The 24,302-nt window shown below is 45.0% G+C and overlaps 1 protein-coding gene across 18 annotated transcripts in view; it reads left to right on the plus strand.

Moving 5' to 3' along the window:
* Positions 1 to 24,302, plus strand: part of LOC111854608 (neuronal cell adhesion molecule) — a 77,137-nt gene that overhangs the window by 46,352 nt on the left and 6,483 nt on the right. For 4 of the 18 annotated variants that reach the window (XM_023832713.2, XM_023832721.2, XM_072712099.1 and 1 more), the window contains 20 exons: positions 151 to 262; positions 374 to 558; positions 644 to 775; positions 2,081 to 2,224; positions 2,416 to 2,527; positions 2,713 to 2,879; positions 8,264 to 8,411; positions 8,539 to 8,663; positions 8,998 to 9,027; positions 10,917 to 11,018; positions 16,514 to 16,711; positions 16,807 to 16,877; positions 18,136 to 18,361; positions 19,740 to 19,855; positions 20,419 to 20,605; positions 20,759 to 20,881; positions 21,080 to 21,256; positions 22,472 to 22,507; positions 23,027 to 23,092; positions 23,670 to 23,792. In XM_023832713.2, coding sequence (XP_023688481.1) covers positions 151 to 262; positions 374 to 558; positions 644 to 775; positions 2,081 to 2,224; positions 2,416 to 2,527; positions 2,713 to 2,879; positions 8,264 to 8,411; positions 8,539 to 8,663; positions 8,998 to 9,027; positions 10,917 to 11,018; positions 16,514 to 16,711; positions 16,807 to 16,877; positions 18,136 to 18,361; positions 19,740 to 19,855; positions 20,419 to 20,605; positions 20,759 to 20,881; positions 21,080 to 21,256; positions 22,472 to 22,507; positions 23,027 to 23,092; positions 23,670 to 23,792 — 2,580 coding nt within the window. The remainder of the gene's footprint in view (positions 1 to 150; positions 263 to 373; positions 559 to 643; positions 776 to 2,080; positions 2,225 to 2,415; positions 2,528 to 2,712; positions 2,880 to 8,263; positions 8,412 to 8,538; positions 8,664 to 8,997; positions 9,028 to 10,916; positions 11,019 to 16,513; positions 16,712 to 16,806; positions 16,878 to 18,135; positions 18,362 to 19,739; positions 19,856 to 20,418; positions 20,606 to 20,758; positions 20,882 to 21,079; positions 21,257 to 22,471; positions 22,508 to 23,026; positions 23,093 to 23,669; positions 23,793 to 24,302) is intronic. The other 14 variants (XM_023832727.2, XM_023832729.2, XM_072712472.1 and 11 more) reach the window with 8 other exon arrangements.

Consider the following 24,302-nt stretch of genomic DNA (forward strand, 5'->3'; position numbering starts at 1 on the left):
GACCAGGTAGCATGTCTTTGTTCCTGAGTTAGAAGATGTGTGTCTCCATAGTCGCCCTGGTTAGGACCCAGCGGCCAGGTTCAGGACCACACCAAGGCTGTGGTTCTCAGCTCCTTTGCCAAAATGCACTCTTCATGTTCACGTTTGCAGACAGTCCTTCGGGGGAGCGCCGACCTACATTCCTGGTGCCCTCTGGAGCTTCCAGCTCGGCCATGGTGCTCAGAGGGGATGTTCTGCAGCTGGAGTGTATTGCTGAAGGCCTGTATGTCACCATGGAAACTGAATGTGTCTGGAAAACAACAGGAGTGGCCATGGACATTCTCGCAAAACGTGTATTTGCTCTCTTTTTCTATTTTTTTGTTCTAAAAAAAAGGCCAACTCCAGAGATCTCCTGGAGAAAGGATAGTGGGGACCTGCCCATGAACCGGACAACTTTACACAACTTCCAGAAGACCCTGATGATCTCAGATGTGACGGAAGCAGACGCAGGCGACTACCGCTGCATGGCCAGCAACTCACAGGGCGCCGTCTATCACATCATCACCGTCACGGTGAAAGGTCAGTCAGGGAGATGAGGCTTACCTGCACGCCTGGCTCTTTCTGATCTCACTGATGATGTCACTGCTGGCTTTGTCCACGGCAGCTGCTCCGTACTGGATAAGAACCCCTAAGAACCTGATCCTGGCCCCCAAGGAGAATGGTGTCCTTAGCTGTCTTCCCAGTGGCAATCCCAAGCCCACCATCAGCTGGTCCATGAATGGCATCCCCATTGAGAGTGAGTGGGCCCTCAGTCCCTGTGGTGGGGGACCTGATCTCACAGCCCTGTCACTGCAAAGTGCCATCTTCATGTTTATGTCCATGGCGTGAGTGTGCGTGTGAGTGTGCGTGTGAGTGTGTGTCATGGATCCGGGCGGCTCGGGCACAGGAACGAGGCATAATGCAGGCACAAACAAGGCGGACGACCCACTTGTGGCTCAGAGACAGACAGGGTTTATTAAATAAAACAGAAAGAAACTACAAAACCAAAAAGGACCACGAGGGGTCAAACACTAAAAAGGGATTAATTAACAAAAACCAGATACACATCTACCATCAACTATGAAGCACAAACTAACAACAACAACAACAGCAGCAGCAGCAGCAGCAGCAGCAACAGCAACAGCAACAGCAACAGCAACAGCAACAACAACAACAGCAACAACAACAACAACAACAACAACAACAACAACAACAACAACAACAACAACAACAACAACAACAACAACAACAACACACATAGACAATCATAGACAATGAACCACCGGGGAACTGAACAGAAGCAGGAACTAAAATACTAAGGGGTAACAAGACTAACACAGGACAGGTGAGGCTAATTAACAAAGACCAGGGAAACAGGGCACAGGTGAAACTAATAAACTCAAAGGAACTAAAAACAGGGAAACTAAGAACTAACCAAGGAAACAGGGAAACAGAAAGCAACACTAGGGAATTAAACAGGTAAAGACACAAGCAGGGGCACAAGGAACAAAACCAAAAACCATATACAAAATCACCAAATACAATAACTAGACAAACTCAACTGAAACACTAGGGAGCAAAATACAAAAACAGAGGAGGTGGGATTCAAACACAGGACAGAAGGGTACTCAGAACAGAAGGGAACACAGACAACCACATGCTCAACACATTGAGCCATATGACCAGACAGGGAACAAGAGAGAACAAAGACTAACATGAAGGATGGGATGACCAGCGACACTTGCTGGTCAAACGGGGAAGGGACACGGAAGGACCACAGCAGGGGCTGACCCTGACAGGTGTGTGTGAGTGCGTGTGAGTGCGTGTGAGTGTGTGTGAGTGCGTGTGAGTGTGTGTGAGTGCGTGTGAGTGCGTGTGAGTGTGTGCCATGTGATGGACCGGCATCCATCCAGGGTGTCCCCTGGCCCCTGTCCTTATGGGCTCCAAACCCACCACATCCTCTGTACTTGATAACTGGTCATTAAATTTGGATGATATCATCAATACAAAGAATATGGATATATACACATATTTACATTTATAGACTGTGATCCCTTGATAGATTCACCTAGAGACCCCAGCAGGAAAGTAGAAGAGGACAGTATCATCTTTAGTGATGTTCAGCCTGGATCAAGTGCTGTGTACCAGTGCAACACGTCCAATGAGTTTGGCTATTTGCTGGCCAATGCCTTCGTCAATGTACTGGGTGAGTTGCACTCTACTTTATCATACTGACCGACACTGCTGTCAATAATAATCTTAATAGACGGTTACTATTCATGTCTATGGAGCTGTTTTCCTGGGATGCATTCATTGACTTTCACTAGCACTGGTCAGCCAGTGTGTGGGCTGCCTTTGGCCTGTACTTGTAGAGTAACAGCCCTTCCGGTCCCACAGCGGAGCCACCGCGGGTGCTGACACGGCCAAACAAAGTTTACCCGGTCATCACCAACGGTCCCGCACTGCTGGACTGCGCCACCTTTGGATCCCCTATACCAAAGATCACATGGTATGTCCATGTATCCAATGATCAGTAGACAAGTTAGAACTCCCTCATTCTACGAAACTGCTGTCATTTTGTGAGTGCGATATAGCCATGTTTGAAAACAAAACATGTGCCAATATGTCAACACTGTAATATTGAAGCACTCTGATTCAATGGGGATATGTGATCTCAGCACGTTTCTCCTGCAGGTTCAAGGAGGGCCAGAACAGCGTCCTGGATGGGGATGATTACGAGCAGCACAAGAACGGGACCCTGGAGATCCACACGGCGCAGAAGGCAGACAGTGGCAAATACACCTGTGTGGCCATGAACTCCCTCGGCAAGAAGGAGAACCACGTCTATCTGGAGGTCAAAGGTGAGTCACCACTGGAGCATGTATGATGGACACATGGGTGTCATGCTACGGCATGCTAGGCAATGTTTAGATGACTGTATTTGTATTTCTGATGTACAGCTCTGGAAAAAAATTGAGGCCTTAGCAAAATTTTTTGTTTCTCTCATTTCTCAATTTATGGGTATGCGTCTGTGTCAAATATACATTTTTTTGCAAATTGCAGTCTGGTCCTTTTATGTTCCTCATTAATGAAGGGCTTCTTCCTTGCTTCGTGGGACTTCAGCCCTGCTTCTAGCAGCCTGATACAAACTGTCCTAGCAGTGCACTTCACACCTGCACTTAATGTTTCCCATTCCTTTAGAAGGTCACTTGATGTCATCCTACCATTCATGAGAAACTGATGGATAATTAGCGGTCATCTCTGACATTAGGAGTTTGCTTCTGCCCTTTACCCTACTGGTTTCTGGTCGTTCCCAGTGTCTCCTGCTTCACCTTGTTTTCTGTACTGCTGTCTTAGAAACTTTCGAAACGTGGAACAAGGGCTGTGCCATATCATACTGTCCATGATAACACCGGTAAAAATCTTCCCATGATAAAAAAGTGCTGTATCGTGATATCACTGATATAGCAATGCGATACATTTAGGGCTGCCACTAACGAATACTTTTCTATACATTCATCGACATGATTCATTTTCTTCCAGAAAATCAAACTGGTCGTCTCATGTAAGTTCATTTTATTTTGACCAGAACATTTTCATTGCAGGGCTTTAGATAATGGACGCCGGATTTTCAGCTGAATATGGATGATTATTTACGGCCACAATTTGATAAGCCTATAATATTAATGAGAGATATATTGCGATGGCCAAATATTAGTAATAATTCAGAGTATCCTTTTTATATATATATATATTAAAGTCGGCGCCACATGCTACTGTTTTGGTAAATCATGGAAGAGATAAACACTGAAGTGGCGCTGAAGACAGGGACAGATCAACAACCACGACATCTTTTAAAAGAGGAGATATGATGGTTAAACTAGGTAAAAAGATGTCAGTGGTGTCTGACGTGTTTTAATAACGTAACGATATACCGAATGTATACAGATCACTAACGTACAGTATGGGCATCGGATTACTCCATATAATCATGTAAAACAGTGGTGGGGGACTGGGTGACATGCGCATTTACTGACATGGGCATTTACTGACATGCGCATTTACTGACATGGGCATTTACTGACATGCGCATTTACTGACATGGGCATTTACTGACATGCGCATTTACTGACATGGGCATTTACTGACATGCGCATTTACTGACATGGGCATTTACTGACATGGGCATTTACTGACATGCACATTTACTGACATGCGCATTTACTGACATGGGCATTTACTGACATGCACATTTACTGACATGCGCATTTACTGACATGGGCATTTACTGACATGGGCATTTACTGACATGCGCATTTACTGACATGCGCATTTACTGACATGGGCATTTACTGACATGCGCATTTACTGACATGGGCATTTACTGACATGGGCATTTACTGACATGCACATTTACTGACATGGGCATTTACTGACATGGGCATTTACTGACATGGGCATTTACTGACATGCGCATTTACTGACATGGGCATTTACTGACATGGGCATTTACTGACATGCGCATTTACTGACATGCGCATTTACTGACATGGGCATTTACTGACATGCACATTTACTGACATGGGCATTTACTGACATGCGCATTTACTGACATGGGCATTTACTGACATGCGCATTTACTGACATGGGCATTTACTGACATGGGCATTTACTGACATGCGCATTTACTGACATGCGCATTTACTGACATGCGCATTTACTGACATGGGCATTTACTGACATGCGCATTTACTGACATGGGCATTTACTGACATGGGCATTTACTGACATGGGCATTTACTGACATGGGCATTTACTGACATGCGCATTTACTGACATGGGCATTTACTGACATGGGCATTTACTGACATGCGCATTTACTGACATGCGCATTTACTGACATGCGCATTTAATCATTCACTGTGCTTTAGACAGGATGCTGAATGTTTAAAGAAATGCATTATAGAAGTGAATCATTTTGTCAGTTCCAAAGCTCAGGAGCCCCAACATCTTTTAAAATAGGAAATATTATGGATAAACCAGGTAAAAAGACGTTGGTGTGGCGATACTTCTCACAGAGTAAAGTCCGACACATTGTTTTGGTAAATAGTTTTCATTTTTAATTCAGTTCATTAATTATTTCGTTTCAGGTTTACTTTACGGTAACAACACTGGCCCCAAGAAGCCGTACGTTAACGAACACACACTCTGGCACTGTTAGTCAATGTAGAATAAACCCAGATTTTAGCCTGCACATTTTCTCAACCACTTATTCAGTGGAAATTCTAAGCTAGTAGGCAGGTAAATTTATGACTTTAATAATGAGTGAATCTAGCAGCTATAAGGACAAAGGTTATTAAAAAGCTCCAGCGGCCCATCAGCCGGAACAGCGCCTGTGCGTTTCCGTTTCAGGTGCTCCTGCCCAGCGCCAGTGCCGCTGCGGTTTGCCATCGAAGCTTCGCACAGCGAACCAACCGCCTCTTTGTTTTGTGATAATTTTAATTACTCACATAATTACATAGTAATTGCTACGATTCGGCAAGCAGGCGAGCGGGGAAGCATGCGAGTAGAGCCAAGCGGACGAGCAAACGGGGTTTATTTGGAGACAACAAGGCAGACAGGCACGAACTTGCATGAGACACGACAACATCAATGACCGATCTGGGAGATAGTGGGAGACGCGGACTAATATACACAGGACAAGTCAAAAGGAACAGGAAACAGGTGATGACAATCAGGGATTAACACGAGGTAACGAGGTGGGCGTGGCACACACAAGGATCGGACGGAGCTGGGCATTACAGTAATATTGAAGGAAAACATTTGTTAGGACAAATTAAAGCTGGTGTTTTTGACAAAGAATCTAAAGCTCTGACTGTGATGTGTCTTTAGCTGGATGGTTAGTTAACTATTCCAGTGTTTACAGTTCCAGTCCTAACATTCTAACTTACCTCATTTCAGGGTATATCCATTTTATACTGCTGAAAGAAATTAAAGGAACACATCAGATCTCACAGGGGAAAAAAATCATGCTGGAAATCTATACTGATATGGACTGGGTAATGTGTTGGGAACAAAAGGATGCTACATCGTTTGATGGAAATGAAAATTCTCTGCCTACAGAGGGCTGAATTCAAAGACACCCTGAAAATCAAAGTGAAAAACTGATGCAGCAGACTAGTCCATTTTGCCAAAATTTTATTGCAGCAACTCAAAATCGTACTCAGTAGCTTGTATGGTCCCCACGTGCTTGTATGCATACATGACAACGTGGGGACATGCTCCTAATGAGATGACGGATGGTGTCCTGGAGAATCTCCTCGTAGATCTGGACCAGGGCATCACTGAGCTCTGGGACAGTTTGAGGTGCAACCTGGCGGCGTCAGATGGGCCGAAACATCATGTCCCAGAGGTGTTCTCTTGGATTTGGGTCAGGTGAGCTTGGGGGCAGTCAATGGTATCAATTCCTTCATCCTCCAGAAACTGCCTGCATACTCTCGCCACATGAGGCTGGGCACTGTCGTGCACCAGGAGGAACCCAGGACCCACTGCACCAGCGTAGGGTCTGACAATGGGACTAAGGATTTCATCCCGATACCTAATGGCAGTCAAGGTGCCGCTGTCTAGCCTGTAGAGGTCTGTGTGTCCCTCCATGGATATGCCTCCCCAGACCATCACTGACCCACCACCAAACTGGTCATACTAAGCAATGTTACAAGCAGCATAAGGTTCACCCCGGCTTCTCCAGACCCTTTCACTTCTGTCACATGTGCTCAGGGTGAACCTGCTCTCATCTGTGAAAAGCACAGACCTGCCAATTCTGGTATTCTATGGCAAATGCCAATTGAGCTCCATGGTTCCGGGCAGTGAGCACAGGGCCCACTAGAGGGCGTCGGGCCGTCAGACCACCCTCATGAAGACTGTTTCTGATTGTTTGGTCAGAGACATTCACACCAGTGGCCTGCTGGAGGTCATTCTGTAGGGCTCTGGCAGAGCTCATCCTGTTCCTCCTTGCACAAATGAGCAGATATCGGTCCTGCTCATGGGTTAAGGACCTTCTACGGCCTTGTCCAGCTCTCCTAGAGTAATTGCCTGTCTCCTGGAATCTCCTCCATGCCCTTGAGACTGTGCTGGGAGACACAGTAAACCTTCTGGCAATGTCACGTATTTATGCACCATCCTGGAGGAGTCGGACTACCTGTGCAACCTCTGTAGGGTCCAGTGTCACTACCAGTAGTGACATTGACCGTAGCCAAATGCACAACTAGTGAAAAACAGTCATAAAAAGATGAATAGGGAAAAATGTCAATGGCCTCCACCTGTTAACCATTCCAGTTTTGGGGGTCGTCTCATTGTTGCCCCTCTAGCGCACCTGTTGTTAATTTCATTAACACCAAAGCAGCTGAAACTGATTAACAGCCCCCTCTGCTACTTAACTGACCAGATCAATATCCCAGATGTTTAATTGACTTGATGCAATACAGTACTCTGATTAAAAAGTGTTCCTTTAATTTTTTTGAGCAGTGTATATTAACACAAATTAGAGGCAATGCAACGGTTCTAGCTCTGATGTTCTGCCTCTTTTGATGGTAAAAAAAAATGCAAGATATTATTGTTGCGCAATACCCATCTTGAGACCCCCTTAAAATTTTGCTTTTGAGGCTTTCAAGGGGTCTCATGAGTTAATCGGGGGTGTCGGACTCCCCCGTATGTCGCACACTGGCTGTGTCGCTGTATGTAGTGCTGTGTACCTACAATTGCACTATAATGGTGCTGCTGCCACCTTGTGGCAAGAGATTCAGACTCCGAATTAGGGAGTCTGTCGTCAATGACAGTGGCCCATTGGAGAAGACCGATGGAAAATGCCCTTCATTTTGTCTGCACGAATAAATGCTGCTCCCTGCAGCCTGCAATCACCGCTAAGATGTGAATTTTTGTTCTGCATCATCATAAATACCGTTATCAGAAATTTCCTTGAAATATCGTGATATCATTTTGCAGCTATATCGACCAGCCCTACTGGAAATAACCTGCTTCTCGGCGTAGCTTTCTGCCATCAGAATCAGCATTAAACCAGGATCTAACAATGTAGATTAAAAAGAAATGTATAGATTGGTGTCTTAATTTTTTCCAGAGCTGTATTTTGTTCGTTTTATAAATGCATGAAGCAGATGGTTTCATTCCATTATGTTGCAGCTACATGGCAATGAAATGACCCGTGTCTTCCGTACTCTACTTGTGCCAGAACCCACACGGATCCTCAAGCAGCCCGAGTACAAGGTCGTCCAGAGGAACGGAAACGTGCTCTTTGAGTGCAAGGTGAAGCACGACCCCTCACTCATTCCCACAATGACGTGGCTGAAGAATGACGGAGAGCTGCCAGATGATGAGAGGCAGGTGCCACGGGTCTTGGGCATCTTGACCAGTATACAGTCTTTAAGGCGTGTTTTTCCTGCAGAATTCTGGGAAATAGAGTGATTATGCCATTGCTGGTTACACATGGTCTTCCCTTGTGTTTAGGTTCGTGGTCGACATGGACAGTCTGACCATCTACAACGTGACTGAAGGTGATGAAGGCACCTACACTTGCATCATGAACACAACGCTGGACCAGGACACCGCCAGTGCTAAGCTGACACTCATGGGTATGGCCCTCGCTTCCTAACGAGCACCATGTCTGGATGAAGCGGTTTCTCCACAAGCGAATGCTCTTCCCTTTGCCTCCTCTGCTGCAGCCTGTATGTCTTGATGTGTTCATTCCCTCAGTGACTTCTATTCCGTGTTTTTGAGGTGTAAGATTAGGGTCTATATTTCATGCAGTAACATCAGAAACATCGTCTGATTCGTTAAGCGGTGTTTAGGTACCTGTTCCTTCCATAGCCTCAAATGAGAATAAGTAAGGATTTTTGTAAGGATGCTATACTGCTGTCAAGTATCTAACCATTTCCTCTTACCTGACTGCTGTCCTTCTGCTGTCAGAGGCAACGCCGACTCCTGCTATCATCTACGGTAAAGCTGCATCCCAATGGTCCCAGTCTTATACATCACCCTTCATCCACTTGGGGCTTGTGATTGACTCTTCATTTGACCTGTCACCTTTGGTTTTCCATACTCAAGCATGTCCCAGCCTGGCCACGTCGATCTCATCTGCTGTGCATGTGTATCTGTGGGCATAGCTCTTCCTGTGTATGAGTTGGGATTTTTCTACGCTTGCCTGCCGGTGAGGATGTGGTTTGAGACACGTTCCGTAATGGAGAGACAGATAGCCATCCCGACATCTCATAGTCCTCTCTTAGTGGAATGACACAATCCTACCCAAAAGTCACCTTTTATTTTAGCAGGGGAGTTACAGGGATCAAGCCACTGGGTTACTGACCCCAGCTGAAAGCTGATTGGCCCTCAGAGTACCTCTCATTCACCTATTGAAAACATATCATTGGCCACTGTACATGAATCATGGCCCTTCTTATGCCCTCCAACTTAATGGAATTTCTAGAATCGCCCCCGCATTTAGGATTATCTGTTCCCTCTCTACACTCAACTTAATGATGCCTTCATGATTCCACATCAGTTACTGCCCAAGTCAAGCGTAATATTATTTACACCAGTGTTTCTCAACCCAGTCCTCAGGGACTACAGACGGTCCACATTTTTGCTCCCTCCCAGCTTCCAGTCAATAATGGACACTGAATACCTGGTACAGTTGTATTGGGAGCCAGGAGGGAGCAAAAATGTGGACTGTGGGGATCCCAAAGGACTGGCTGGAGAAACACAGAGTTAAGAACATAAGAACATAAGAACTATACAAACGAGAGGAGGCCATTCGGCCCATCGAGCTCACTTGGGGAGAACTTAACTAATAGCTCAGAGTTGTTAAAATCTTATCTTAAGCACATACACAATACATATGAACACTGAATAAACGTAAACTACAGGGTGAGCCTTATTTGAGGAAGCTCTGCTGTCTACTGTCTCATCTGAGCTGTGACATTCTGGTACACGCTGGACAGTGAGCCCTCTCTCCGACAAGGATTTCCAGATAATTATTGTTTCCCAGGTATCGGGAAATAGGCTTCGAATTCCTTAAAATTATTTATTTCTCATGTCACTTAGATCAAGGAATAACACATTAAAGGAAGGTTTGCTTTTTTACTGGCATAAATATAATGAAATATCATGAAATATAAATGTTCTGTTATAATAACGACTGGCCAAACGAAAGGGACCGTGTGTCTGTAAGGCTGTAATACCTGAGTGGTTTGTATTGTCTGACTGTATTAGAAAACTTATTTTTTTTCTCTTTTTATGGAGTATGTCATTGTAAAGCTTGAATGACATTATTTTCTAAAAATGCATGCTGATGTTTCATGGTAACTTGGAAAGGAAGGATTGACCTGTCTGTTTTCATGTATTTACACATTTCTTTCTCCATTTAATAAAAAAAATTGCTCAGCAATAACAAGCCTGTGTTTAGTCTAGTCTTTCTCGACCCAGCACACAGGAACCCCCAAACAGACCACATCTTTGCTCCCTCCCAGCTCCCAGCCAATCAACACCGAGTACCTGGTACTGTACAGGTGGGCTAGGAGCTGGCAGGGACCAAGAATGTGGACTGTCTGGGGGTCCCCAAGGACCGGGTTGATAAATACTGGTTTAGTCAGATTTACATCAAACATTTCAGTGTTGTCCTAATGCAAAGAACATGTCTTTACTGTAATGACTTACAAGGTGTAAACCTCATCACTGAGACTCCTAATCTTGTTTATCTGTTCACAAGTTAGCGCCGTGCTGGTTCATGATGTCATATGAAGCGTAGCATCATCGTCCGTGTTGTGTGTTAGCTTAGTCACAATTAGAGAAGCAGGTGCCAGTGTGTTCAAAGACCGCCTCTTTTCCAGACCAACCAGACCCCCCAACAGACCTAGAGATGACCGAACTTCAGGCAAGGAGTGTCCAGCTCACCTGGGTACCTGGCAGTGATAACAACAGCCCCATTCAGAGTGAGTCTCCCTCACTGCATTCAGTCACTCTAGATATGCTTCCCTAACGACGACCCTGCTGGAAGTAAATGCTGTGACTATTAACGTGCTTCCTGATTGGCTGGGATGGTCTGGTGAGTAACTGGCCTTTTGCTTGCTGTAATGCTGCATTCCATTTCAACATGGAAGTTGGAAATTTAGTTTAGTTATACACTGTTTATCAGCAGAAGTGCAGCTGTAGTTATACACTGTTTATCAGCAGAAGTGCAGCTGTAGTTATACACTGTTAATCAGCAGAAGTGCAGCTGTAGTTATACACTGTTTATCAGCAGATGTGCAGCTGTAGTTATACACTGTTTATCAGCAGAAGTGCAGCTGTAGTTATACACGGTTTATCAGCAGAAGTGCAGCTGTAGTTATACACGGTTTATCAGCCGAAGTGCAGCTGTAGTTATACACGGTTTATCAGCCGAAGTGCAGCTGTAGTTATACACGGTTTATCAGCAGAAGTGCAGCTGTAGTTATACACGGTTTATCAGCAGAAGTGCAGCTGTAGTTATACACGGTTTATCAGCAGAAGTGCAGCTGTAGTTATACACGGTTTATCAGCAGAAGTGCAGCTGTAGTTATACACGGTTTATCAGCAGAAGTGCAGCTGTAGTTATACACGGTTTATCAGCAGAAGTGCAGCTGTAGTTATACACGGTTTATCAGCAGAAGTGCAGCTGTAGTTATACACGGTTTATCAGCAGAAGTGCAGCTGTAGTTATACACGGTTTATCAGCAGAAGTGCAGCTGTAGTTATACACTGTTTATCAGCAGAAGTGCAGCTGTAGTTATACACGGTTTATCAGCAGAAGTGCAGCTGTAGTTATACACTGTTTATCAGCAGAAGTGCAGCTGTAGTTATACACTGTTTATCAGCAGAAGTGCAGCTGTAGTTATACACGGTTTATCAGCAGAAGTGCAGCTGTAGTTATACACGGTTTATCAGCAGAAGTGCAGCTGTAGTTATACACGGTTTATCAGCAGAAGTGCAGCTGTAGTTATACACGGTTTATCAGCAGAAGTGCAGCTGTAGTTATACACGGTTTATCAGCAGAAGTGCAGCTGTAGTTATACACGGTTTATCAGCAGACGTGCAGCTGTAGTTATACACGGTTTATCAGCAGAAGTGCAGCTGTAGTTATACACGGTTTATCAGCAGAAGTGCAGCTGTAGTTATACACGGTTTATCAGCAGAAGTGCAGCTGTAGTTATACACGGTTTATCAGCAGACGTGCAGCTGTAGTTATACACTGTTTATCAGCAGAAGTGCAGCTGTAGTTATACACGGTTTATCAGCAGAAGTGCAGCTGTAGTTATACACTGTTTATCAGCCGAAGTGCAGCTGTAGTTATACACGGTTTATCAGCAGAAGTGCAGCTGTAGTTATACACGGTTTATCAGCAGAAGTGCAGCTGTAGTTATACACTGTTTATCAGCAGAAGTGCAGCTGTAGTTATACACGGTTTATCAGCAGACGTGCAGCTGTAGTTATACACGGTTTATCAGCAGAAGTGCAGCTGTAGTTATACACGGTTTATCAGCAGAAGTGCAGCTGTAGTTATACACTGTTTATCAGCAGAAGTGCAGCTGTAGTTATACACGGTTTATCAGCCGAAGTGCAGCTGTAGTTATACACGGTTTATCAGCAGAAGTGCAGCTGTAGTTATACACGGTTTATCAGCAGAAGTGCAGCTGTAGTTATACACGGTTTATCAGCAGAAGTGCAGCTGTAGTTATACACGGTTTATCAGCAGAAGTGCAGCTGTAGTTATACACTGTTTATCAGCAGAAGTGCAGCTGTAGTTATACACGGTTTATCAGCCGAAGTGCAGCTGTAGTTATACACGGTTTATCAGCAGAAGTGCAGCTGTAGTTATACACTGTTTATCAGCAGAAGTGCAGCTGTAGTTATACACGGTTTATCAGCAGAAGTGCAGCTGTAGTTATACACGGTTTATCAGCAGAAGTGCAGCTGTAGTTATACACGGTTTATCAGCCGAAGTGCAGCTGTAGTTATACACGGTTTATCAGCAGAAGTGCAGCTGTAGTTATACACGGTTTATCAGCAGAAGTGCAGCTGTAGTTATACACGGTTTATCAGCAGAAGTGCAGCTGTAGTTATACACGGTTTATCAGCAGAAGTGCAGCTGTAGTTATACACTGTTTATCAGCAGAAGTGCAGCTGTAGTTATACACTGTTTATCAGCAGAAGTGCAGCTGTAGTTATACACGGTTTATCAGCAGAAGTGCAGCTGTAGTTATACACTGTTTATCAGCAGAAGTGCAGCTGTAGTTATACACGGTTTATCAGCCGAAGTGCAGCTGTAGTTATACACGGTTTATCAGCAGAAGTGCAGCTGTAGTTATACACGGTTTATCAGCAGAAGTGCAGCTGTAGTTATACACGGTTTATCAGCAGAAGTGCAGCTGTAGTTATACACGGTTTATCAGCAGAAGTGCAGCTGTAGTTATACACGGTTTATCAGCAGAAGTGCAGCTGTAGTTATACACGGTTTATCAGCAGAAGTGCAGCTGTAGTTATACACGGTTTATCAGCAGACGTGCAGCTGTAGTTATACACGGTTTATCAGCAGAAGTGCAGCTGTAGTTATACACGGTTTATCAGCAGAAGTGCAGCTGTAGTTATACACGGTTTATCAGCAGACGTGCAGCTGTAGTTATACACTGTTTATCAGCAGAAGTGCAGCTGTAGTTATACACGGTTTATCAGCAGAAGTGCAGCTGTAGTTATACACTGTTTATCAGCCGAAGTGCAGCTGTAGTTATACACGGTTTATCAGCAGAAGTGCAGCTGTAGTTATACACGGTTTATCAGCAGAAGTGCAGCTGTAGTTATACACTGTTTATCAGCAGAAGTGCAGCTGTAGTTATACACGGTTTATCAGCAGACGTGCAGCTGTAGTTATACACGGTTTATCAGCAGAAGTGCAGCTGTAGTTATACACGGTTTATCAGCAGAAGTGCAGCTGTAGTTATACACTGTTTATCAGCAGAAGTGCAGCTGTAGTTATACACGGTTTATCAGCCGAAGTGCAGCTGTAGTTATACACGGTTTATCAGCAGAAGTGCAGCTGTAGTTATACACGGTTTATCAGCCGAAGTGCAGCTGTAGTTATACACGGTTTATCAGCAGAAGTGCAGCTGTAGTTATACACTGTTTATCAGCAGAAGTGCAGCTGTAGTTATACACGGTTTATCAGCAGAAGTGCAGCTGTAGTTATACACGGTTTATCAGCAGAAGTGCAGCTGTAGTTATACACTGTTTATCAGCAGAAGTGCAGCTGTAGTTATACACGGTTTATCAGCAGAAGTGCAGCTGTAGTTATACACGGTTTATCAGCAGACGTGCAGCTGTAGTTATACACGGTTTATCAGCAGAAGTGCAGCTGTAGTTATACACTGTTTATCAGCAGAAGTGCAGCTGTAGTTATACACGGTTTATCAGCCGAAGTGCAGCTGTAGTTATACACGGTTTATCAGCAGAAGTGCAGCTGTAGTTATACACGGTTTATCAGCAGAAGTGCAGCTGTAGTTATACACGGTTTATCAGCAGAAGTGCAGCTGTAGTTATACACGGTTTATCAGCAGACGTGCAGCTGTAATTATACACGGTTTATCAGCAGAAGTGCAGCTGTAGTTATACACGGTTTATCAGCAGAAGTGCAGCTGTAGTTATACACGGTTTATCAGCAGAAGTGCTTAGCCTCTTTAGGGTAGTTATACACTAGTGCTATAGTACTATAGTGATGGAATGTGTAAATATACCACAAAGACTTGTTGTCTTTGTCACAGATACGCCAGTGAGATGCACACCAAGAGTTTGTCCTCTTGAACTCTGATATGTCTACCATTATGTTGTGTGGATTATAATATTTTATGTACATCTGTGCTATTGCTCTGGTAATTCAACCTTCACACTCTGCTCTTAGTGATGGAATGTGTAAATCAGTGCAGACTGGTCACCAGGCCGCGCACATGTAGGTGTGAACCTCAAACACTCTACTGGCCAGCCTTCACACTCTGCTCTTAGTGATGGAATGTGTAAATCAGTGCAGACTGGTCACCAGGCCGCACACATGTAGGCGTGAACCTCAAACACTATACTGGCCAGCCTTCACACTCTGCTCTTAGTGATGGAATGTGTAAATCAGTGCAGACTGGTCACCAGGCCGCGCACATGTAGGCGTGAACCTCAAACACTCTACTGGCCAGCCTTCACACTCTGCGCTTCGTGATGGAATGTGTAAATCAGTGCAGACTGGTCACCAGGCCACACACATGTAGGTGTGAACCTCAAACACTCTACTGGCCAGCCTTCACACTCTGCTCTTAGTGATGGAATGTATAAATCAGTGCAGACTGGTCACCAGGCCGCGCACATGTAGGCGTGAACCTCAAACACTATACTGGCCAGTATTTCAGTTTCATTGTCCAATCCCTGCATGTCTTATTTGTTTAACAATGGACCTGGCTAGAACTGGGGCCTGTTTCATACACAGGATTTCTTGCTTAGCCAGATAACTTTAGGTAGCCAGATTTAAGGTAGTCTGGGCTAAGTGCAAGTGAATGCAGGTAAAAGCCATTTAAACTGGGGTACCTTAAATCCGACAAGCTCTCCGGCTAAGCGTACTTTTTGAAAGAGGATTTCTGACTTTTTGTACTGGAACGCCGTTAACTCAGGTTTTATTAGGTTTACCATATTTGGTGATACAAAAAAGAGGACATGTCGGGGATCAGAATACTGATGAGTTTTTAATGTTCACCGACCAATCATGTAACTCTTATCTTATGAATATTAATGAGTGCTTTGCATTTCCAGACCAATCAGGTAGCACTTCTCTTATGAATATTGATAAGTTTTCCCTAACCACCCTATAAAACAAAAATTCACTTCCGGGGAAACCTGGAAGTATGGTAACCTTACAGTTTACTGCACATAGATAACACAATATACGTGTAAAGTTTGTTAAACTTCAAGCAAACAACACGATGGTTTATGGTTTTTTAAAAGCAAAGGTGTGCACGAGCCTTGTAAACACTGTGCGATGATACTGAGTGGCTGCTGGATATTGAAAATTGGCGTCATTTCCTTCACTTGGTGCTCCACTGTAGCTTGCAACACTGCGTCATACGGGTTGCAGTGTTAAATCCAGACAAACTGCCAATTTTCGAAAAACCCGGCCCAAAAAGAGGATATGTCCGGGGAAACCCGGACGTATGGTAATCCTAGGTGTGACGTCATTCCCAGCTCCGATTTTCCAACCTCCGAGGGAAGTGGAGCGCAGCATACTGTAAGCACTGTAGGTGACTTGCAAGGGCCTTGCTAGGACCCAGCTGTGACATATCTCTGCCAGCCACAGCAGCCCTATACTGCTTCAGTGTTGGACCTTAAGCACCGATTGGCTGGTTGTAGGAAGTGACTGTGCCTTTCTGCTGTGATGATTCAGGGTTCATCATCCAGTATGAGGATGTGCTTCACCAGCAAGGCGTCTGGCACAACCTGACCGAGGTGCCGGGCACGAAGACCACGGCCCACCTCGAGCTCTCCCCATACGTCCTCTATACCTTCAGGGTGCTGGCGGTCAACGAGGTGGGCTTCAGCCAGCCCAGTTACCCTTCCGCGCGGTACCAGACAGAACCGGCAGGTCAGAGACTCTCCTTAGCTACGCTCCCCACCTGCCGCCGTGACACGTGTCTCACTTGAAGCCCAGACACTGTTGTGTTGGTCTGTTCATTTCAGTTCCTGAAGAAAACCCTTCTGAAGTGGACGCTGCTGGAAATGAACATGACAACTTGGTTATATCATGGAAGGTAAGGCTCACCCAGGCCGCACAACCCGAGAGGGTGCAGAATATATTGTAGCAGACTCGCAAATTGCAGCAGACTCGCATAGAGTGTAGATTAACATATTGTGGTGAGTGGTTGAGTCATTTTAAAATGGAAGTGGCTCTTTATTAACAGCCATTATAGGTTTAATACTAGCAGCGGCACAGACAGGGAAGGCAACAATTTAAACAACACTCACGGTTACACCCTAACGAAACCTGAGCAAACATTACGCAGTAAATAACTGCATAATTAGTCCTGGTGACCAACCCCGCTGCATCTCATTTATGTCAGCCAATCGTGGACAGTGGGTGGGATCAGATCAAAATGAAGAAGTTCGCTTTGGAGACCGTGCACAGGCGGAGCGCCGTCACCGTTCATACGACATCGTACTGCTAAAATGACGTTGATTCTGTCAATTACGTTTGAAGTGTACGGCCAGGAATGAGATGAATAAAAAACCCATTTCACATGTTCAGATCACTCCTTTTTTTTGGATATGATTTTACACAAAACAGATAAAAAATACTTATTTGTGGATGTGAAATATTTATGGATCATGGTACATATTTGTGGATCATCTGCTGTGGGTTACAAATAATAAAGTTCAACAAAAACTTCCATAATTATTCATTTATTGTTGTATATTGTTTAGCTTTGTATTATTTTTGTCATGTAATGATAATGCTAAACAATTGCGTTGCTCTGTGCTGCAATGTTAATGTTACACTGCTGTGCCTGTTACTATTATCTGAATCTAGTTTGATCACACATAAGGGAATGTATTTTAAAGGCAAATGGTTGATCGATTTATTTTCTCCCTAGATGTTCAGTTGCAGAAACTGTCTGAGTAGTTGGTTCTTTTTTCTTGTTTCTCTTGATGTCCATGATGCTGACAGACTGCTGTGTCCCAAGTCTGCTGCTAGTGCCAGTTAATGTTGCCTCTGTTATACATAGTGGCCAGTTTGCCAAACTTAAAATTATTATCATGGCTTTCTATAGTGTATATATACATGAAAAGTTGCCTTTTTAAATTTGGGCTTTAAATTTGCCTTTAAATTTAGTCAACATTCAATTTGGGTTACCAAAATCTGAAGAATGCCTGCCCGAATGGCTACCGGAGATGAATAAATTTGAAATTTGGCGAGTTCTGATTGTGCGCCCCTGGCTGTAAGGTGACTGTAATGTGACGTTCATCCTTAATGTGTTGAATTGTAATGCATTGTTTTCCTCCCGAATGAAGGCCTTGACAAGCTTGCAGTCCAATGGCCCTGGACTGCAGTACAAGGTCAGCTGGAGACAGACGGACGGTGACAAGGATTGGGAATCAGTGTCGGTAGCCAACGTCTCCAAGTATGTGGTGTCGGGGACACCCACCTACGTGAAGTACGAGGTGAAAGTGCAGGCCGTGAACGACTATGGCAGTGCACCAGAGCCCAACGCCATCCGTGGATTCTCCGGAGAGGACTGTAAGTGATGGTGGGGGGGGGGGAGGGAGGACAAGGCAGTGGGGGCAACTGTCATTTATTAATTTTTTTTCTTTGTGCATTGACTAATTTTATTCCCTTAGCAGGTACTTCTAAATGGAGCATTGAATATGACCAATGAAGCAGAATAGTGCAGTGATTGTACCACACTTTCTGCTATACAGCATAGCACTGTGTGCTGTGTGTGCACATGATTTATTACTTAATTGCTCTGTTTGCCATTTTTCAAATTAACATATGATTTTCTTCACTTAGCCTTTACATTTTCAACTACTGACCCTTTATGAAAGTTTGAGGTTTGCCAGAGCAATTCAACATCGCAGTAACAACCCCCAACTGAGAAATAAATCTTTGATTGGCAAGCCCTTTACTGCTATGCCCCCTGCAGGGTATTATTGGAAAAGCGCTTCTTTACCGTGCAAGGCTGCATCACTGTGCATTCTGATGTGATGTGAGACGTCTCCCCTCATGGATGCAGTGCCCAAGGCTGCATCACTGTGCACTCTGATGTGATGTGAGACGTCTCCCCTCATGGATGCAGTGCCCAAGGCTGCATCACTGTGCACTCTGATGTGATGTGAGACGTCTCCTCTCATGGATGCAGTGCCCAAGGCTGCATCACTGTGCACTCTGATGTGATATGAGACGTCTCCTCTCATGGATGCAGTGCCCAAGGCTGCATCACTGTGCATTCTGATGTGATATGAGACGTCTCCCCTCATGGATGCAGTGCCCAAGGCTGCATCACTGTGCATTCTGATGTGATGTGAGACGTCTCCCCTCATGGATGCAGTGCCCAAGGCTGCATCACTGTGCATTCTGATGTGATGTGAGACGTCTCCCCTCATGGATGCAGTGCCCAAGGCTGCATCACTGTGCATTCTGATGTGATGTGAGACGTCTCCCCTCATGGATGCAGTGCCCAAGGCTGCATCACTGTGCACTCTGATGTGATGTGAGACGTCTCCCCTCATGGATGCAGTGCCCAAGGCTGCATCACTGTGCACTCTGATGTGATGTGAGACGTCTCCCCTCATGGATGCAGTGCCCAAGGCTGCATCACTGTGCACTCTGATGTGATATGAGACGTCTCCTCTCATGGATGCAGTGCCCAAGGCTGCATCACTGTGCATTCTGATGTGATGTGAGACGTCTCCCCTCATGGATGCAGTGCCCAAGGCTGTATCACTGTGCACTCTGATGTGATATGAGACGTCTCCTCTCATGGATGCAGTGCCCAAGGCTGCATCACTGTGCACTCTGATGTGATATGAGACGTCTCCTCTCATGGATGCAGTGCCCAAGGCTGCATCACTGTGCATTCTGATGTGATATAAGACGTCTCCTCTCATGGATGCAGTGCCTATGGCTCCTCCGGAGGCGGTGCAGGTCCTGGTGGAGAACAGCACACTGGCAGAAGTTCAGTGGGACCCCATCAATCCCCAGATGGTCCGGGGGTGGCTGAAGGGCTACAAGGTACAGTGCTGTGACTGGGATGCTTTGCTGCTGCAGCACTGTAGGTGCCATATTACTGTCATGCTGAAGAGGGTTTGATTGAGTTGGTTGAGGGTGCACTTCTGTACTAAGTACTATTGCCAAGGTACCCACACCCATCTTCCCCCGCTGATTGGATTGGTTGTTGTGTATTTGTGGGGAGGAACCTGGAAAGGAATCTGAACCACAAAGAAGTAGAGAGCAGATTTTGAGATGTTGTGTTTGAGATGAGCCTGCTGATGGCCTTAATTCTGGCTTCCTCATCTCATGTTACAGTGTCGAGAACCAAAACTCACTCAGTCCTCATGTAATCAAATGAAGAACTCTCATTAAATACACAGTCCACAGAAATCTTCTCAAAAACATTTCCCATGGACGGTGTGAATTTTGGGAATTTGCTCTCCGACTGTTGTACCTAAAAAGCATTTTTCTTTTTGCATCAAAAGCCAATTGTTACAAACTGTATATCAGTATTAAAAAGTGGTGTTAAACATTTAGCCCAACTAAGAAAGGCGTGTCTGCTGAATGTGGGCTCTTACTGGCAGGTCTATTACTGGAAGGAAGATCCACAGATAGAGGAGCAGAAGGTTCTGACCTTTGGCAGGAACAAGACCCAGGGCAAGCTAGCAGGCCTGCAGCCTTACAGCCTGTACACCTTCAACGTGAGGGCCTTCAACGGGAAGGGCGAGGGCCCCCCCAGCCCCAACCAGCAGTTTAACACCCCCGAGGGAGGTGGGTCTTCTCAGCCTCCAAGCGGAGGAATGTGTGTGATTACCTGAGTGGGGGTCCATCTCTGGGGTGACGCTGTCTGCATTACTCATGCATGAGTAGCTGCTCCTCTGCTCTGCGGCTGCTCACTCTGCTGTTTTTTGGCACATGTCAAAGTTCCCGGACCGCCGGCGTCTCTCCGGATTACCAACCCCAGCCTGGACTCTCTGACCGTAGAGTGGGGGCCTCCCGTGGAGCTGAACGGGCAGCTGACTGGCTACACACTCAGATACCAGCCAAGTCAGTCTTCTTTGCACTTCATGTTTCTGATTCAAGTCTAGAAGCTTCTGTGGCTCTTCTAAAGTTCCGTGTGGACAGTTTTGTATAAAAATACATACAATACTGTACTTAAAATATCCAGAAAACGCACTAATATATCAGGGCTTGCTTAAAGAAAACAGAGGTGACAGGTCACCTGATTCTGTGTCCCCCTTCCAGTCAACAGCACGAATGAGCTCGGCCCGCTGGAGGAGGTCAGTCTTCCGGCCAACAAGACCTCCTGCACACTGCACAGCCTCAAGTACAGCACCCGCTACAAGTTCTATTTAAATGCCAACACAGTGAAGGGGGCGGGGCCAGCGGTCACCGAGGAGACCGTCATCATCATGGACGAAGGTAAGTTATCCAGTGTCAGTGACACACGGCATGTCAGCCTTGCGCTGCCAGTTAGACCCGACACAGTGCATCCATAGTGTGCTTAAAACCACGCGCTTCAAACAGCTTCCTGGGTAAACGCACCAGTATGCTGAAAGTGCTGGCAAACCAGTCAGCCTTTCACTCCCAGCAAAATTATCTTGAAATGATTAAATATAGAACTTCTTAGCTGATATCAAAACCACTTGCCGTGTGATTAAATGGCAGTTTTATTCAAGTGACAGGAGACACAAAACAAATGGTGTTATTACCTATTTACTAGTTGTTACCCGGTGTGATGGTGTATCACTCTAGATCCACTCCATTGGCATTTCCAGAATGTAGCCTTTATCTAATTTGAAGCCTCTTTATCAAAGAACTGGTTTTGTTCAAGGTAAAATAAAAGTATGACATCACAGCCTGCACTCGGGTGCCCCTGCGCCTTAGTCACCTCCTTCTGCGTTTCTCTCCCCAGTACAGTAAATGGCTGTGAAACGAGTCTGTTCCATTAGTTTGTCTTCTATCTTCTGTAGGCTTGTAGATCATGTTGTTGTCCTGTGCAGGGAAATGGAAGCGCTGAATCTCTGCCAGTTCCATGTTGGGGGTGCCCCCACCCCCACCCTCAGCCCCCACCCCCAAGATGCTGCTCATTTAATCAACTGGAGGAATATGAGTTGTTGTTGTAGTATAACCATATTTCCCTTCCTCATTTCATATTAAATTAGTTTTACCATACAAGTAAAGCAATTATAATAAATAGCAATTTTTATGTTAATTTCATTATATAATTACATTATATGTGCAACAGATTCACTGAAGTTCCTATGCAGATTTTCCTCAGAAGGTCAGTGCCTCTTCTGTTTTGCTGGCAGATTCAGACCCTCCATTTCTGATCCATAATAGCTTTTACATCCATGAATCGCAGAGAAAATCTGCCGTGGTATCGGCTAACCACTGTTCAATGATTAAATGTAGCGTGTTGACCAATCTGTAGTGTTTTTTTCCCCTAACCGGACTTTTCCAAGCACCGAAGATCTTCTCTGTACACACAGTACTGCAGGAAGTTCATTTCTCTCAATGTTAAAGCAGCATGTGTTTGGTTCGGAAAATGCCCCCGTGTAGCAAACTCTCCCCGGATGCTGATCCCCCTAATTTACTGTGCTTCCTTCTCTCTCTGTTCTTTCTCCTCCACCAAAGATCTAATGCATCACCCTGCAGTAGATGTGGGCAAAGGTAACATCAGTACTGAAAATGAGACCCCTGCATGCTGTTCAAAGAGGATTCAAAAACCAAAGTTGCATGTATCTCAGAATCTCAGAAATCCCCGAATTGTGGCGGAAGTGAGATATGACATTGAGGCACAGAAAAGAGACAGAAAAACAAATTTCAAATGAAGAAATTGAAGTTTCCTCTTTGTCTGGTCTCACTGTGGCACCTCGCTTTAAGTTCTCATGTTGCATTCCACTTTTGATAGCTGTAGCCAGTTAGCAGTAAAGCCTTCTTTGCCTTATAGGAAGAATATGAAGCGTACATTTAAAAATATCTAGCTAAATCTGACCCCTTTTATGTTCTTCCTCCATTGCTGCTGTTCTTGCTTTGCTAACAAAGTAACTTGCATGTGTCTAAGTCCCAGCATGCACTGATGATGTCATAGCAGGAGGTGATCTTACAGTATATGTCTGTTGCATTTGTTGAGCTTGCGACGTATTGTCTGTCGTGTGCTGTTTCTTACCCTTCTCCATGTTCTTCCAGGACACACAGAGCTCCCTCATCCAGTCTACCCTATCACACAGTCTCTGCGCCCTCCATTCCCCAAGGGTACAGCCAATCCCCAGCTAGACTTCGCCACCACTCTCAAACCCATACAGCCAATAGAATTATCTCCTGATTTATATGCGTAATGGTGCTGAAGCACCTTAAATATGAGAAACAATGTTTCTGTTTATATAATACATTTAAAATTCATATGCACTGAAATCCTTTGATGGGAGGAATGAGCCTTTTGGCTGTCAAATTAAACCCCCCCCCCCTGGCAGGGAGCTCAGGTTGAGCCCCACCAAGGGTGTTACGGTTACAGAAATGCCACGTGGATCTTGCCTCATCCACTCTGGATTTCCCCACGATGATCTTCCTTGATCTCTTTGTCATTAATAGCTCTTCGGATTATGAATAATTGCATAATAATGCAGTATTACTCGTGCCGACAATCCCATAGCCGTAGTGGTATCCGTGGTAAACATCTGTTTACAAGTATCAAAGTACTTAGTCATCCGCCTGCCCGGTGGTGTCTCTGCAAGTCACTGTGTCTGAAGATGTCGTCTAAATGTGTCCGCAGTTGCTGAACTGACCTCTGAAGTGTGTGTGTGTCACTCTCTGCTCTCTCCTTTGTGCTCAGTGCGTCCGACCAGCCCGGGGTTCGGGAACGTTAGCTCGTCTGTGGGAGAGGATGGAGCTGTACTCAGCTGGGAGTACTGGGGCCTTGACAAGAACCTTTTTGTTGAATATACTGTAGAGAACAGTAAGATATTCCTTTATCGCTTGCCATAGGCTGGTGATGCCATTTTCTGCTCGCTGCATCCGGCTCATCCTGAACCATCACTGTCATTTTATATTTGTAAAATGCTAAATTTTGCAGAATTTAAAAATTTTAATTAAAGCATTAAGTCATCAGATGAAGAAAGTAAATACTGTATGTGTAAGAAATGGCAGCATGAAGCAGCTCTGTAGGGCAAAGCAGGTGCAGCATTTCTGTACATGTCCTGCTTATAGTGTAAAAACTGTTTTTACAATTTTTACATATATATTGTATGTTCCCGCAGCCATCCCAACTAGCAGTTAAGCATGGACAGTTTTTGACATTTGAGTCATTTTCTTTGAACTGCATAAAAGGAAAACTAGCCTGAGTGTTCCCTCATCTGAGTATACTCAACTGCTTGGTTGAAACAAAATCTTGGTCTGGATTTGTACTCTCTGGGCCTAAAATCTGCACCTCTGGTTCATAGCATGATATCAGGAGTCTCCTGGGAGT

The sequence above is a fragment of the Paramormyrops kingsleyae genome, chromosome 1 (genome assembly GCF_048594095.1).
Source record: "Paramormyrops kingsleyae isolate MSU_618 chromosome 1, PKINGS_0.4, whole genome shotgun sequence".
Classification (NCBI taxonomy): Eukaryota; Metazoa; Chordata; class Actinopteri; order Osteoglossiformes; family Mormyridae; genus Paramormyrops; species Paramormyrops kingsleyae.